This window comes from Bidens hawaiensis, unplaced genomic scaffold (genome assembly GCF_021521415.1).
Source record: "Bidens hawaiensis isolate Kalapana, Puna unplaced genomic scaffold, B.hawaiensis_p1.1 tig00042216_1, whole genome shotgun sequence".
Taxonomy (NCBI): domain Eukaryota; kingdom Viridiplantae; phylum Streptophyta; class Magnoliopsida; order Asterales; family Asteraceae; genus Bidens; species Bidens hawaiensis.
Window position 1 is genome coordinate 58,578 of NW_027497456.1, and position 15,666 is coordinate 74,243.

The window sequence follows — 15,666 nt, forward strand, 5'->3', positions numbered from 1 at the left end:
TTCGTGTTATACAAAAATAAAGTAAAGTTCATGGAGCATCGTCGCGAATCATGAACTAACCAAAATAATTTTCTTCTAAGCTTTAAGTTGCTTTGAATTCATGAATGGGGGGAGGCAACTGTGTAACACATGTACCGGATATATAAATCTCCTCCAAGCTTTGAATGTTGCTTAGGTAAGCAGGAAGCTCATGCAGATTAAAACAACCATGAAGATCGAGTATTTTGAGGGACTTTGAGCTACAAATGCTGTCTGGGATGACCATGATTGCAGAGTTAGATGCACGAAGAATCTCTAATGATTCGATATCACCTAAAGCTGGAGGCAAGTATTTGAGAAACTTGCAATCATGGGTATTCAGCCTTTTTAGATTTTTGCGTCTCCTTATGCTGTTTGGAATGGATCTAATGCTGGTGCAGTGGTGCTTGATACAATAAGGTCCTCTAAAGATCTTAATTGGTCGAGGTTCTCAGGAAAACTTTCAAGACTTGTACATCCATGGAGTTGAAAAGTTTTCAGATTTTTCAATCTGGTGATGGTGGCGGGAAGCGTGTGTAGATAATCACAATAAGTGAGATTCAAATGAATAAGCATGGTTAGATTTCCGATTGATGAGGGTAGTTCTTGTATCATATTATGTGACAAATCAAGTTTTGACAAGTTCCCCAAATTCCCTATGGATTCTGGGAACTCTTTCAGTTGTATGCAACAAGAGAGGTTTAAGTGAGCAAGATTTTGCTGAATTCCAACTGCAGCCAGGTTCAGAGGCATTTCAATGCTCAAGCAGTGATGGAGATCAAGAGTTTTTAGATGTTTTAACCTGGAAATGGCATCGGGAAGACGTCTAACACCGGTGCTAGATGCAGTAAGATTCTCAAGGTGTTTTAAGCCGTCCAACTTTTCCGGAAGCTCCTCAAGATTTAAGCAATGGTGGAGATCAAGTGTTTTCAGACTGTGTAGTTTATTAATGGTGTTTGGTAAGGACTTCAAATTATGGCAGTAAAGTGAGATTTAACTGCACAAGATTTGAGAGATTACCAATTGTAGGAGGTAGTTCTATAATTGTACAGTGAGAAACATTAAGATCTGCCAAACAAACCAAGTTCCCTAATGATTCTGGTAAATGCTTGAGATTTGAACACCCGGACAAACTTAAGTAAACTCATATCTTTACCTTTACTTCCGTCATGTCCCAAAGTTGTTTAATTTTACTGTGAGGCATTTCAAGTCCAACACGTTTATTTGCATGAAAGCTTTCTGGCAAAGAATCTAAACTGAAATGATTCCAAGTGAGCCATCGTAACTCGTTAGGCAGATATTCAGGTCCATGAGGAGTCATTTCCTTGCTCATGGCATGAAAATAAAGCACTTTTTCCATGTTTCTAAAAGCTTCTGAAATGTTCATTGAATCTATCTCCTGCACATCTCCAACTACAATAGCTTTGATTTCCTGCGTACCCTTCAAAACAAGATAAGACGATAAAGATGCAGTGCCAGAAACTAGGGACGTAAGTAAGCCAAGCTACATGGGCTTTGCTTGGGAAATGATCTATATATGAATTATGGATTGCGCTATACTATCCATGAGCCAAATTCGAGTTTAACATGGAGCTCATCTAATAAACAGGCTCGAAACCAATGTATAATTTCTTAATATACTAGGTATGTTTTGTGTTTGCTTAGTATCAATTTAATCATGACAGACGACCGGGCCTTACGCCTGTAAGACCAATCACAAGCGATGCTCGAGCTCAAGCTCTACACATGAAGAGGTAGGTCCCAGCAGAGCCCAGTTGGACCCGCAAGACTCACCTTGAAGAGGGACGTCTGCGCAAGGACCAACTGGTTCCGCAGGACCCACCATGCTCAGAGATGAAGACCTTACGCGCAGTACGCCAGCTGTTCCCGCAGGGAAAGCCTCCCAATGGTGAAGTACCCCGCCTGTCCCCGCAGCTGCGGATACAAGCCATCAGGGAAGGCTACCCGCACTAATAGCAAGGCTACACGCACAAGGCACTAACTCTCAATAATTCAGTGTCACTTGAAGGAATGAGCAAGGCGGGAATACTCCCGCCCAAATGAGCCAGTCCGTATGCTTCTGGAAGATCTTTTGTACTATACCTGCCAAGGTATGGACAAAATAGACAAAATCTGACCAAAGCAGCCCATGAACCAATCACAGGGTGACAGCTCACCGACAACAGTACGAGGAGCATGCTCTAGTACTGTTTGTCACTATTAGCCGCTACCTACTCACCAACCCTTGTCGTGGCACGCACATAGCCTGCAGTAGGTGGAAAGGGAACAGTACACAGCCGGCCTTGTCACTATCAGCCGCTGCCTACCCACCAACCAACATGGCACGTGCGTAGCCCATAGTTGGTAGAACAGGAATATTATACAGCTGGCTGTACCTGCTTGGAAACCTACCTTCGGCTATAAATACTCCAACACCTTGGAACGGTAGGATCATCTTGTATTTTACCTTCACTAGCTATTTCTCTCAATATACACTTATATTCAGAGCAATCTAGTCTGATTCTCACGCCGGAGGGTGGTCACAAGGAGGAACCCCCCCCTTCTCAGTGACGAGCTCACGGTGTCTGTTTTGCTGGTCATCTGAAGAACATCCTTCTTTGCCGGACCTAACCCTCGTGGGAAACATTACTTAACCCCCAGATTATCCATAATCTACTCGGGGTCACTTAGTGTTTCTTCATTGGCGTCATCCGTGCATAAAAGCTAGAACTAATTCAGTTTTTTCAAAACTTCTGAAAAAATGGTTAACGTTACTCCGGTCCCAAGGCCAGTAAGTGACCAAGAAACCCCGGTAACCACAACCCTAGCTACTGGGGGGAACACCGGCGGTTACACAAATTTTACGAACACTACCCCGGTTACCCAAGCCGGGGCAAGTGCAGTAAACAATATTTCACTGGGGTTCACTGATGCCCAGTTGGAGAAACAGACGAGGCTCCCTCGCCAAACACACGATCAAGTTAAGGCGTGGGCCGAAGCACGTCAGAAGGAATTCCAAGCTGAGTTGGATGAACGCTTGCGTTCACTCCAACAGGCTGACGAATTCGGAAGTACTCGATAACAGCTCAACATGAACAGTGAGTGCGAGTACTCGGACGATGATCGGGAGGAATCCGACACTGAAGCGAACCCTCGCCATAGGGCGAAAGGGAAGCGTAAAGAAACGGACTTCCAACCAAGAAGGAATTTCGGAGAAACCTTCAAACCAAGGAACGCGGGGGGAAACCCACGCGACTTCTCCAAAACCTTTAAACCAACTGCTGCAAATGCGGGAACATCCAAGTTTGCAAGGGACATTGCGGAAGCAATCGCCCCGAGAAGTGCCAAACAGATGCCCAACATCGGCACTTATGATGGTCTATCCGACCCAGACGATCACTTGAACAGATTCATAGCCGGGGCAACCGTCAGTAACTGGACGGAACCCACATGGTGTTATATGTTCCAGATGACGCTGGTTGGAGCGGCCAGGGCGTGGTTTGATCGTTTACCAGTCCACCACATCTATGATTGGGCGGACTTTCAACACAAGTTCAGCCAACACTTCAGTCAACAGAGGAAATATACTGAAGAGCAGTGGACGATCCTCAACTGCGTGAGAGAGGAAGATGAATCTTTACTAGACTTCGTCACTCGCTTCAACTCCAAAAAGCTGAGTCTGGGCAACATAAGTGAAGATCTTGTTCGCGCCGCTTTCATCCAGGGCGCCGAATACCCAGAGCTTATCCGCACGTTGACGGGTAAGGACGGCATGCCATCCACATGGGATGCCATCATGACGGCGGCCAAGCGCTTTGCCGAGACGGAGAAGCAACTGGGTAGGGATCTTCCCCAGAGTACACACCTCTACACGCAGAGGACCAGAGAAAACAATGTTCGGATCGCCCGGCAGAACAAAAAGAGTAAGCTAGGTATTTGGCAGTCAAGGGTAAACTTTGACACCTCATCCAGCTCTCGCCCTCTTGTTGGCGGAAGGGATAACACGCACCCTTCAAGCCAAAAACACCGGTGGACGCCACTCACCAAAAGCGTCACGGAGATATTTGCGACCTAATGCGGATCAGAGCAAATCCTGTGACTTCCACGGGACAAAGGGTCACAATACAGAGGAGTGTACATCCTTGAAGGATATTGTTGAAACATTCGTCAAGGATGGAAGACTTGCACACCTTGTGGCATCAATCAAGAATGGAGGAAGGAATGATAACCGGTATAAAGGCAACGGACGAAAGCCCGTTGACATCAGCATCCACATGGTTCATGGCAACATCAGAGGAAGAAAAAGACGAACGACAGAACCATGCGAATGGAAGGAAGCTGAGGTGCGCTTCCCGCGAGTGCCAGGAGGACCCATCAAGGAAGGCCCTATCGTCATCAAAAGCCAGCTGGGGCATTACATAACTTCCCGCACTCTTGCTGACAACGGCGCCTCGTCAACGGTTATGTACAGGCAGTTCTTCGACAAGCTAGACGACGAAGACAAAGAACGCCTGGAAACGGTTTACGCCTCAATGGAAGGGTTCGACGGCAGCACAAACACACCCCTGGGTATCCTATCTTTCCCCGTCATTCTCACGGACGGAAAATACTCCCGCACAGAAGACGTGGACTTCGTCATAATGAGGAAGCCACATCACACATACGACATTCTCTTCGGGAGAGACGGGATGGCAAGATTCAACGCCGTGGTATCTTCAGTCCACGGCATGATGGGATGGCCAACTGCTGAGGGTGTGATCACCGGTATCCCCCAGGTATGCATCGCATCCGTCTCATCTAAACCCAAACCAAAGATGGCTAAACCAACCATCACCGAACCAGAAAAATGGGCCCTCAATGGCAAATACCCTGACCAGGCTGTTACAATTGGCTCAACAATCACTGATCCTACACGCACCTTACTCAAACGCTTACTACAGAGAAACGCTGACATCTTCGCGTGGACACCAGCTGACATGACTGGTGTACCTCGAAGTAAAGCAGAGCATAATCTCAAATGTGACCCGGCTTTTACGCCAGTCATACAAAAACGCAGAGTAATGGGGGCGGAACAGGCTAACGCGTGTAGAACCCAAGTCAAGGAACTCCTTGACGCGGGCATCGTACGCGTTAGTAGATATCAAACATGGGTTGCAAATCCCGTTATGGTACCGAAGGCTAACAAACAATGGCGCATGTGTATAGATTTCAAAGATTTAAACAAACCATTCTCACCAGCTTCAAACTTGCAAACGTTCTAGGCAAACCCGAGTTATCGGGACGTCTAGCCAAATGGGCAATTGAGTTGGGGGAATATGCGATAAAGTACAAGCCAAGACCAGCCATAAAAGGCCAGGTCCTGGCCGACTTTATAGCAGAAGTCCCCGCTTCGCGGGAGAAAGAGTGCTAGGAGGAGGCTCAACCTTCCCCAGCACAGGACATCAATGATGTCTGGCGACTCTACACCGATGGAGCAGCCAGCAACGAGGGTTCAGGCGCAGGGTTGAAACTAACCAACCCAGCAGGCCAAGAATACACTTACGCTATTCGACTGGATTTTCCAAGTACGAATAACGAAGCCGAGTATGAAGCATTCTTGGCCGGGCTGAGAATTGCGCGTAAAATGGGAGTGAAAAACTTGGAAGCCCACGTGGATTCCATGTTAGTAGCCAACCAAATAAACGGAACGTACACGGCCGTGAACGACACAATGGCCCTGTACCTCGCACAAGCAAAAACCCTTATGCGCGATTTTAATGATTGTAAAGTCATACACGTCAAGCGTAGCGAAAGCAAATCTACGGATGCGTTAAGCAAGCTTGCATCATTAGCCTTCACCCATTTGGGAAAGGATATCCGCATTGAACTCCTTGAAACACCATCAGTCCCGCACAAGGAAATTTGTGTCATCCAAACCGGCACAGAAACGTGGATGACACCGATAATAAATTACCTTGCAGCGGGTATACTACCAGAGTCAAAAACACAGGCAAGAAAAATACGTTGTAAAGCATTAAACTATCAACACATCGATGACATCCTTTACAGACGTAACTTTCTTGGCCCACTCTTAAGATGCGTGGACAACCAAGATGCTGACTACCTCCTAAGGGAAGTACACGAAGGCATCTGTGGAGTACACACAGGTCCACGCGCTGTTGTAGCTAAGTTAAACAACGCGGGATTCTTTTGGCCGGGGATGCATACGGATGCGCTGGCATACATCAGAAAGTGTAGGTCTTGCCTGCTCTACGCACCCAACACGCATCGCCCGAAGAATGAACTTGTTCCAGTCACCTCTTCATGGCCATTTCAGAAGTGGGCCATCGATGTGACAGGCCCATTTCCTACAGCAGCAGGAAACGTTCAGTTCCTAGTGGTAGCCATCGACTACTTCACCAAGTGGATAGAAGCAAAACCCTTAGCCCAAACAACCGCAAAACATATTAAAAAATTTATTTGGGAATTTATTATTTGTCGTTTTGGACTTCCACAGACTTTGGTGAGTGATAACGGCACCAACTTTGCTGACAAGAAGCTACAAAAGTGGCTGGAAGAACTTCAAATCACCCACACCTTTACCTCAGTGGCACACCCGCAAGGTAACGGTGAGGTGGAAAGAGCAAATAAAAGCATCGTCGAAGGTATAAAGAAAAGACTCCTGGAACACAGATCCGGCTGGGTAGACGAAGTTCCACACGTCCTTTGGGCAAACAGAACGCTGAAAAAGGCCAGTACGGGAGAAACCCCGTTCAGCCTCACTTATGGCACTGAAGCCATGGTCCCAGTCGAAATTGGTTTGCCCTCACCAAGGGCCTTGATTCAGCCAGAAGACAATGATGCGGAAAGACGGTTAGACCTTATGCTAACCGAGGACGCAGAGACTTAGCCGCAGCGCGTGAAGAAAACTACAAGCGACAAATGCAAAAGTACTACAACACGCGGGTAAAACTCTGCAACTTCAATGTAGGAGACTACATATTGCGTAACAACGAGGCTTCAAACCAAGAGCGCCCAGGAAAACTGGCACCGGTCTGGGAAGGACCGTACATTATCAAAGAAGTTTTTGGAAAAGGCGCATACCGGCTCGAAAGGCTCGATGGCACTCCTATCCCAAGAACATAGAACGGAGCTCAATTACGCAAATGTTACATGTAGATCAATTCCAAACTTGTAAAGAAAAGGCCTAGAGCCACTTCTAATGGAAATGATTCTCCTTTATCACATTGTGTTGATAGCCTTACCTTTATACTTATGAACTTCCCACACTGATGCCGGTATTCACCGCATAAATATGGGAAGAAGTAAGTCGTTGCGTGTGGAAGGCGGCAAAACCCGCATAAACACATAAAACGGTAAAAATTTCTAAGGAAAACCTTCACGCAGGTCAGCTATAGGTGAAGTTTGGTCATCCCAATAAATGAAAGTGACGGTCCTACCCGCACAATCATGATAGAGGAAACTGAACATTGACCTATTGGCAACCGCGCGTCGAAAGGTTAACTTATTCAAAACACTTAGAAAATTTCAAAGGAAAAGATGAGGAAAACTTCCACGCAGGTCAGATATAGGTAAAGTTTAGCCATCCTACTAAGTGAAAGTGACGGTCTTATCCGCACAATCACGAAAGAGGAAGCAAAACTTTAACTTATTATCTGTCACGTTGAAAAGTTTACTTATCTAAGTACTCAAGAAATTGCTAAGTTAAAACAAAATATGCGTGAAATAAACAAGGCAAGACATTAACAAATAATCTTTATTCCATCAACATTCAAACATTAAAAGAATTGCTGGGTACATACCCGCATACAAGATTAGAAGTCTACAAACATAAAAATCTACTCTAATGGTGGAAAGGGATCTAAAGTATCAAGCTTTAGGACCACTCCCACTTGGACCCGCACCATCAGTAGAGTGTGGCGGTTCAAGGAAAGCTTTGAGGATAGTTAGCCCATCATCAGCAGCAGCAATCTCGTTTACCTTCTCCACCACCGGATGCGGGAAGGCGGAATACTGATTCACTGCTTGGTCATACGCAGCTTCAGTATCCACAAATTGTAAAGAGGGAAGTTGGAAGGCGGAATGCCTTGTTCAACAAACCCTAGACTAAGCAAGAAGCCAGCCTTTTCTCCATCCTCATGAGAAGCGTTGAGGGCTGCGCTCATCGCATCGTCATATGATGTGTTCGTGAACACCCGATGCACAACCTAAAAAACAGAAGTATATCAAAAACTCTTCTAAGTGTAAGGAAAAGCGTAAAGAAATTGTGAAACTGCGCATACCTGCGACAACGCTTCTCGAAGAAGCCATTCCTTGGTAACCAGAGCCTCCTGGAGGGCAGCTTGAGCTTCATAACGGGCGCGTTCGGCTTCGTTCTTTGTAAAATTGGCAAGCAACACATCTTTGGCTGCAGCCTCTTCGACGCCCTTTAGCTTACGCTCAGTTTGGTCAAGCACCCCCCTCTGGTCCAAGATCTCTTGGAGCTTCTTGGCATCTTCCATGGCCAAAGCATCATGAGCCTGCTGGAGCCTCTCTAATTTGGCTTTAAGTTCCTCATTCTCGATGCGTAGAGGCTCAGCAACAGCTTCAGCCTTGGTGGCCCTCTCGGTTGCATTCCGTGCAGTTTCCTTGGCCAACCGAAGCTGTTCGTTAACAGCTTGGGCAGCCTTGGAACGGGCCTCGAGCCGGGCCTGAACTTCAACCTCGAGGGCCTTGAAGGCCTTCTCCTTTTCCGCAGCAATGTCGGCAAGCTTCGCATTCTCCTCCCGGATAGCCCGCGCCTGAGCCACTTCAAGGCTACGCGCCGTCTTTAACTTGTCGTTTTCACGACAAAGTAGCTCGACGCGCGGCTGCATCCGGGCGAGGAGGATTCGGAGCTCGTTGGATAGCCTACCTTCCTGGTAGCTGGCCATGGCCTCCCCCAGCGCACCGCTTGGGGCGGCGTGACGCGCCCATTTGACGCACTCCTCAGCAGTCCGGAGGGTCGTTCCCCGGCGGATATTCCACCGAGGAGCGTACACCTCGTTGGAATCACGAACTGCAATAAAACAAAAAACAGTTAAGAGAGAGAAATGATGAAAGGGATATAGGCCAAAATAACCCTACGCACCTGTAGGGTCGACAACAGGCCGATAGCCACCAAACCCATCACCTGAACCTAAGGGATATCCATCCAAAAGGTCAAGGAGACGGGAAGGAGGCAAGGATTGGCTAGACGCCCCAACCCCAAACATACCTGAAGGACTGGCCGTAGTCGCAGGCGCCGGAGGAGGCATGGTGGAGGCTGCCGCGGTGGAAACCAACGGAGGTGAACTCACCGGAGGTGAACTCACAACCGTGGCCGCGGCTGCGGAAGAACCCGCAAGAGAAATCACCGTCGGCTCAGTGATGGATTATGTGAAAATGGCACTGACAGCCGGCGGGGATAATGTTACAGCTGGAACAGTTGGCTCAACGGGATGAGCAACTGAACCAGTACTGCAAGCAGGCGTAGCCGCCTGGGTCATCGCCTCGGGTAGGTTGACCAAACCTACCTTCATGGGTCCAGAGCTGCTCCCTCCCGCTCCACTCTGGAATGTCGTAGCATCCACGCCTGCACGAAGACAAGATATATAAGTATAATAGCGGAAAGATATGAAGTTAAAGTTATGTACACTTACGGGTCCTTTTGAGCTTGAAGGTGCGAACAGGCGGGGACGAACCCGATGGAGCCGGCCTCTTCGTACCGGTCACCGTCGTCGTCCTGGGCAGCTCGGAGGTGACAGCCGTTTCAACCTCCAGAGCAGTGGTCTCAACACCACCTGGGTTCCCCGCCGCTTCTTCACTCTCGGTCTCCGACTCAGACCGGTTCCCCTGATCGGCAGTGGAGGCAACCTTCGCCTTGCCCTTCCCGCCGACAGCCTTCTTCTTCCGCGCAAGAAAAGGACCATCTGCGGATTCCTCATCAGAAGATAACAAGATTAGAGGAATTCCAGCAGAGGCTTCAGCATTCAGAGGGCGAGGGTTAAATAGTCTTTTACCTGGCCGCGTGGCGCTCAGTATTTCTTGGCCTGGCGGGTAGGCCTCCACAAACCGATCCGCAGTCTGCGCAAGGATGGGCAACTCGATCTCGTCAAGAGCACGAGTACCCAACCAAGCGGGACCGTCAGCTTCCCGCGGATGCAGGAGGGACTGCAAGTCATTTCCCTCTGAAATAAAAAGAAAAACAGTTAGAAAAAACCTTAAATCAACAAAGAAGATGGAGCATACCGTAAGGGATAAAGTTCAAACCGTATTCAAGTACGATGGGAATCTGTGGCGCATCCGCCCCAGCATCCTTCCACACCCTGCTCATACCGAGCATCACCATCCCGGACTCCGGAAAGAGATAAACCGGAGTCTGGATCCGGGAAATCTTGGAGAACCATTCCGCCTCCTGGTAGTTGGAGGCGTGAAGGCTGGGGAGAGCTCTCCCGTTCTTAAATGTCATCGCTATAGGGACGACACGGGCAGAGATGTAAAAGAACTCCCGCTTCCAAGACCGAAGACTGCGCTCGGTAGCGCAGATCTTCAAACCCTTGATCCGGGTGACCAGGGTATACCAGCCTTGGATACACCTCCAGGAGTAGAAGGTCATCAGGCGGTCGACGTGGGGATCCACGCCAAGAATGAGGCACACCCACTCAAAATGGCGGATCTTGGCGATCGCCATTGGGTGTACCTCGGTCAGGTGCATACCGTGTCTATCCAGAACACGGTATACAAACTTCGTCAACGGGAACCTAAGATTCCCATAGACGAAGAAAGCGGCATATACCCCTATTTTGCCCTTGGGGGCATCGTACACCGTCTGGTGTGGCTCCGGAAACTCAGGCTCGAACGGCTCGAGCATGAACTTCCGGACGATGTACCGGTAAAGCTCGATGGGAAGAGCACACTGGCATTCGCCAGCAGTGCTCTTATCGTCCTTATCAGACGTAGACGTCGGGTTCTCGACATACAAGTCAGACTCCTCGACGGTAGCTTCTGGATCATGAGTAGACGACATGTTTTGGAGGTAAAGAACGATTTCAGGAGAATGCTCGACAGAAAGTTAGAGTATTCGCCAGAAATCGCTTAGAAGAAGAAGAAAGAAGTGAAAGTGTGGATTACCGTGAACTCTCTCCCCCTTTATATACTCATCGCAATGAATGCGATGAATTTAATGCGGAGGAGAGAGAAAAGAGCAGGTGCAATGAAACTATGACACGTGGAAAAAGCAAGCTGGCAACAGCTGTTGACGGGACGCGCGCCGTAAAATCCGCACCCACGCGCCCGAAAAATCGCGCCCACGCGCTTGAAAAAGCGTCTGGAATGACTATATACTCTCACGTCGCCATAACTTCCTGCACGTCCTGACACTGTCAGAAGAAACCGTCGGACGACGTTTCAACAGTTTGGACTGTTCTTATCCTTTCACCAACTCTTCGAATTTCAAAAAGATTCAAAAAGATTCAAAAGTAAGCGGGACTATACCCCTTACCTTGGCAACCAAGTAACTATAAGACATGTGCGAGTACAGTGTCAAGGCAAAAACCTTCACATACTTAGCACCCGCAGGGAATGGACGCCAAGAATACCTTGGAAGTAAGATAACTATAAGACGAGTGCGGGTACAGTGTCAAGGCGAAACCCTTCACATACTTAGCACTCGCAGGGAATTGAAACCAAGAAGGATCTTCTGGGCCATGCTTGCGGAAAGGGAAATAACATCCCCGCATAGCGGGAACGTTGAGAACTAGATTGTTTGAAGCTCCAGGATGGAATTGGTTCTTTAACATAATTGATCACTATGTTTAAAACTACCGAAACCTCATAGAGAATCTACACAAGTGAAACTCAACGCTCCTGACTTGCGAGGAGGTTACACACCTACCCGCATCATACCCAAAGATCAAGCAGAAAAGTCGGGAATTTCTGCACGTGACATTAGGGAAACCGCGGGAAGAATCCCCACGGACAACCTTAAAACTAAATCCTTTTCAAAACCCCTTGCTTAAGTCCAAAGTTCACCTCACTTATTAACAATTCATGAGAAGAACATTAGACTGGGGGGACTTGAAGAGGTAGGTCCCAGCAGAGCCCAGTTGGACCTGCAAGACTCACCTTGAAGAGGGACGTCTGCGCAAGGACCAACTGGTTCCGCAAAACCCACCATGCTCAGAGATGAAGACCTTACGCGCAGTACGCCAGCTGTTCCAGCAGGGAAAGCCTCCCAATGGTGAAGTACCCCGCCTGTCCCCGCAGCTGCGGATACAAGCCATCAGGGAAGGCTACCCGCACTAATAGCAAGGCTACACGCACAAGGCACTAACTCTCAATAATTCAGTGTCACCTGAAGGAATGAGCAAGGCGGGAATACTCCCGCCCAAATGAGCCAGTCCGTATGCTTCTGGAAGATCTTTTGTACTATACCTGCCAAGGTATGGACAAAATAGACAAGATCTGACCAAAGCAGCCCATGAACCAATCACAGGGTGACAGCTCACCGACAACAGTACGAGGAGCATGCTCTAGTACTGTTTGTCACTATTAGCCGCTGCCTACTCACCAACCCTTGTCGTGGCACGCACATAGCCTGCAGTTGGTGGAAAGGGAACAGTACACAGCCGGCCTTGTCACTATCAGCCGCTGCCTACCCACCAACCAGCATGGCACGTGCGTAGCCCATAGTTGGTAGAACAGGAATATTATACAGCTGGCTGTACCTGCTTGGAAACCTACCTTCGGCTATAAATACTCCAACACCTTGGAACGGTAGGATCATCTTGTATTTTACCTTCACTAGCTATTTCTCTCAATATACACTTATATTCAGAGCAATCTAGTCTGATTCTCACGCCGGAGGGTGGTCACAAGGAGGAAACCCCCCCCCCCTTCTCAGTGACGAGCTCACGGTGTCTGTTTTGCAGGTCATCTGAAGAACATCCTTCTTTGCCGGACCTAACCCTCGTGGGAAACATTACTTAACCCCCAGATTATCCATAATCTACTCGGGGTCACTTAGTGTTTCTTTAACACATAAGGCTGGAAACAACTCGAGCTCGAGTTAAGATTCTCTTAAATTAACCGTGCTAGTTCAGCTCGGATTTTACTATAAGAAAAATTCTTCACAAGGAAAGTTGAGCTTACCGTATTTTCTTTCAAAATAATTGAATTTCTTCAGGGTCCCACAATCTGCTATGCCTACCAAGCTCATTAGGCTGCATCCGACGAACGATGTCTTTTCCCATTTCTTGTACAAGATCGTGTACCCACAAATGCTCATTTGAGATGTTTATGAGGGATTTTTGCTCAAGCACACTAATTACAATATGTGGGTATAATTCACTACTTTCAAGTATCCGAAATACAGCATCTTTCTTCCATCCTCTGAAAAAGCATGCAATGTGGAGGAATGCTTCTTGGTACTCATGCTCCAAACTGTCATAGCTTATTTTCAATATTTCTATAGTTTCCTTTTCTGGAATCTTTTTCAGTTTATTTAGCACACTTGTCCACTCAGCCAGACTTTTTCCGCACAAAAACGAACCCAAAACTTTAAGAGTCAAAGGAAGGCCGGTAGCATAGTGTACCACCTGCTGTGAGGCCTCTTCATACTCTCTTGAGGGGATACTTCTCTTAAAAGCATAGCATTTGAAGAGTTGACTTGCTTCATTGTCATTTAGCAAACTAATTTTATAGATGTTCTTATCCTCTACCCCATGTCCAACTAGAACATGCTCATCTCTTGTTGTAATTACAATTCTACTTCCTTTACCAAACCAATTAAGTTCTCCGGCTAAAGCCTCTAGTTGGGTTAGAGTATCCACATCATCAAGAACAAGAAGAACCCTTTTATGGCCTAATCTTTTTATTAGCATGCGCTTTCCATCAACAACAATGCGTACTCTCAAGTTTTCTTCCCTTGTAACATCCTCGAGAAGCAACTTTTGCACATGTTGAGACCGTACTGTTGTGAAACTTCTCTAATGTTTTCAAGGAAGCTTACGCCGTCAAAGTGATAAGAAATGTCATCAAAAAGGGCTCTGGCAAGAGTAGTCTTACCAGCTCCACCCATGCCACGTATCCCTATCATGCAAACATCATCCGGTCCGTCTAACAATGATATAACCTCTTTTCTGCGATCTTGTAATCCAACCAAATTCTCATCAACACTAACCGAAGTTACTTGCTTCAGTTGTCTCCGAATTGCTTGAACAATATCTTTGATACATACGGCTTCATATCTGAAATTCAAATAGAAACGAGTAAGAACAATATTTTATAGGCGAGGTTATCTGATTGTTTAAACTTGCATATACACAGGTGCATTATAAGTGTATATACTTGCAAACTATATTTTAATTCCTCCTCAAACTGTTTGATCTATTTTAGCAAACATGCAAGATCTTCAAGAATCAAGATGATCTTATCATTTAGCACTGCATGTGCTTTGCAAAAGAAATGATAATATAATTCGAATAAATTTGGACTCGACACTTAAAAAAGGGAATTAAAAAGACCTAACCCATTTGCAACGGTTTTCAAGTCCCAGCCAGACAAGTTAGATGCTTCTACAAGAGCCTCTCTCCATACATCCATTTTATGCGACTTGTAGTTTCGAGCAAAGCCTTCCCCAAAATGCCCTTCCTGCCTTCGCACATTGAGGGACTCACACTATAGAACACAGGGAAAACCATGCGTCCACTTGTCTTATGACAGCTCATTATCTTTACAAGTTCATCCAAGCACCAAGGGGAAGAAGCATAGTTCTTTGAGAAAACAATAACGTAAATCGTTGATTCTTCAATGGCCATCAAGAGTTCCGGGCTATCGATTTTCCTCTGTCAAGCGTTTCATTATCATTAAAAGCATAGATTTCATATTCTTCAAGAGCAGCACGAAGATGGTCAACAAAGTTCTTGCGGGTGTCTTTGTTAAGCGAGACGATATTTAAGGGCGGTTTGGTAAATCTCATGGGGTGGCTTGGAGGAGATTTTAAATAATAATTCGTTTATTATTTATTAATAAGTTAGTCTTATTTTAATTAAGTTAGTCTTATCCTAATTCCTATTTGTGTTTGGCTCAAATTGTGTATTTGAATACGAGTAGGATACGAATTAAGGGTGTTATATAAACCCTTGGTTCACATAGGCTTATTAAGTTAGTCTTTTTCTTAATAAAATCATCGAAGTCTTTGTTTGTCAAAGAAAGATCCATTCTGTTTGCAATATAATTGTGCAGCCCAACCAAGGTGAATATATTATTTGTCCTCTACTTACTGTACGAACAGTAATATTCAAAAAGCAACAATTCACAAGGAAGCAATCTTAGTTTTCTTGGTCTGCAAACTGATCAAGATCAGTTCTTGATTATATCAGGTTTACATCGGCTCCACTGTTAGGTTTAACAAGTGGCATCAGAGCCGGCCGTACGGAATCAATTTTAGCCGATCGAAGTCCAGCCAAGAGATTAGTCTCACGGACGATTGCCTTTGGCGATTATCCGGGTCTGTAGATCGTAAGCTAAGCAGGTGAAGAAAAGAAGCAGGCGAATAAGGAAACGATGGCCGATACGTCGTTTGTTGCCGGAATCAAGCGTTTGAACCAAACTAATTACCGGACTTGGTCGACATGTGTTATGTCATAC

General features: G+C 46.6%; 1 protein-coding gene across 1 annotated transcript; it reads right to left on the minus strand.

Annotated features, from left to right (window-relative positions):
* Positions 1–384: 384 nt before the first annotated feature.
* On the minus strand, positions 385–15,237 carry LOC143593411 (TMV resistance protein N-like). The gene is made up of 7 exons (XM_077073048.1): positions 15,157–15,237; positions 14,754–14,861; positions 14,546–14,694; positions 14,027–14,264; positions 13,254–13,964; positions 1,175–1,459; positions 385–984 (listed from the first exon to the last, which is right to left on the minus strand). The coding sequence occupies exons 1-7, from the start codon at positions 15,235–15,237 to the stop codon at positions 385–387; spliced, it is 2,172 nt and encodes a 723-aa protein (XP_076929163.1).
* Between the last annotated feature and the right edge of the window lie 429 nt (positions 15,238–15,666).

Excerpts from the sequence above, each read along its gene's own strand:
- LOC143593411 (XM_077073048.1), bottom strand. The coding sequence starts at position 15,237 with ATGGATCTTTCTTTGACAAACAAAGACTTCGATGATTTTATTAAGAAA. Across the intron at positions 14,695-14,753 it reads CTTGGTGCTTGGATGAACTT|TGTGAGTCCCTCAATGTGCG; the intron begins GTAAAGATAATG and ends TGTGTTCTATAG. Across the intron at positions 985-1,174 it reads GGGACATGACGGAAGTAAAG|TCCTTACCAAACACCATTAA; the intron begins GTAAAGATATGA and ends CATAATTTGAAG.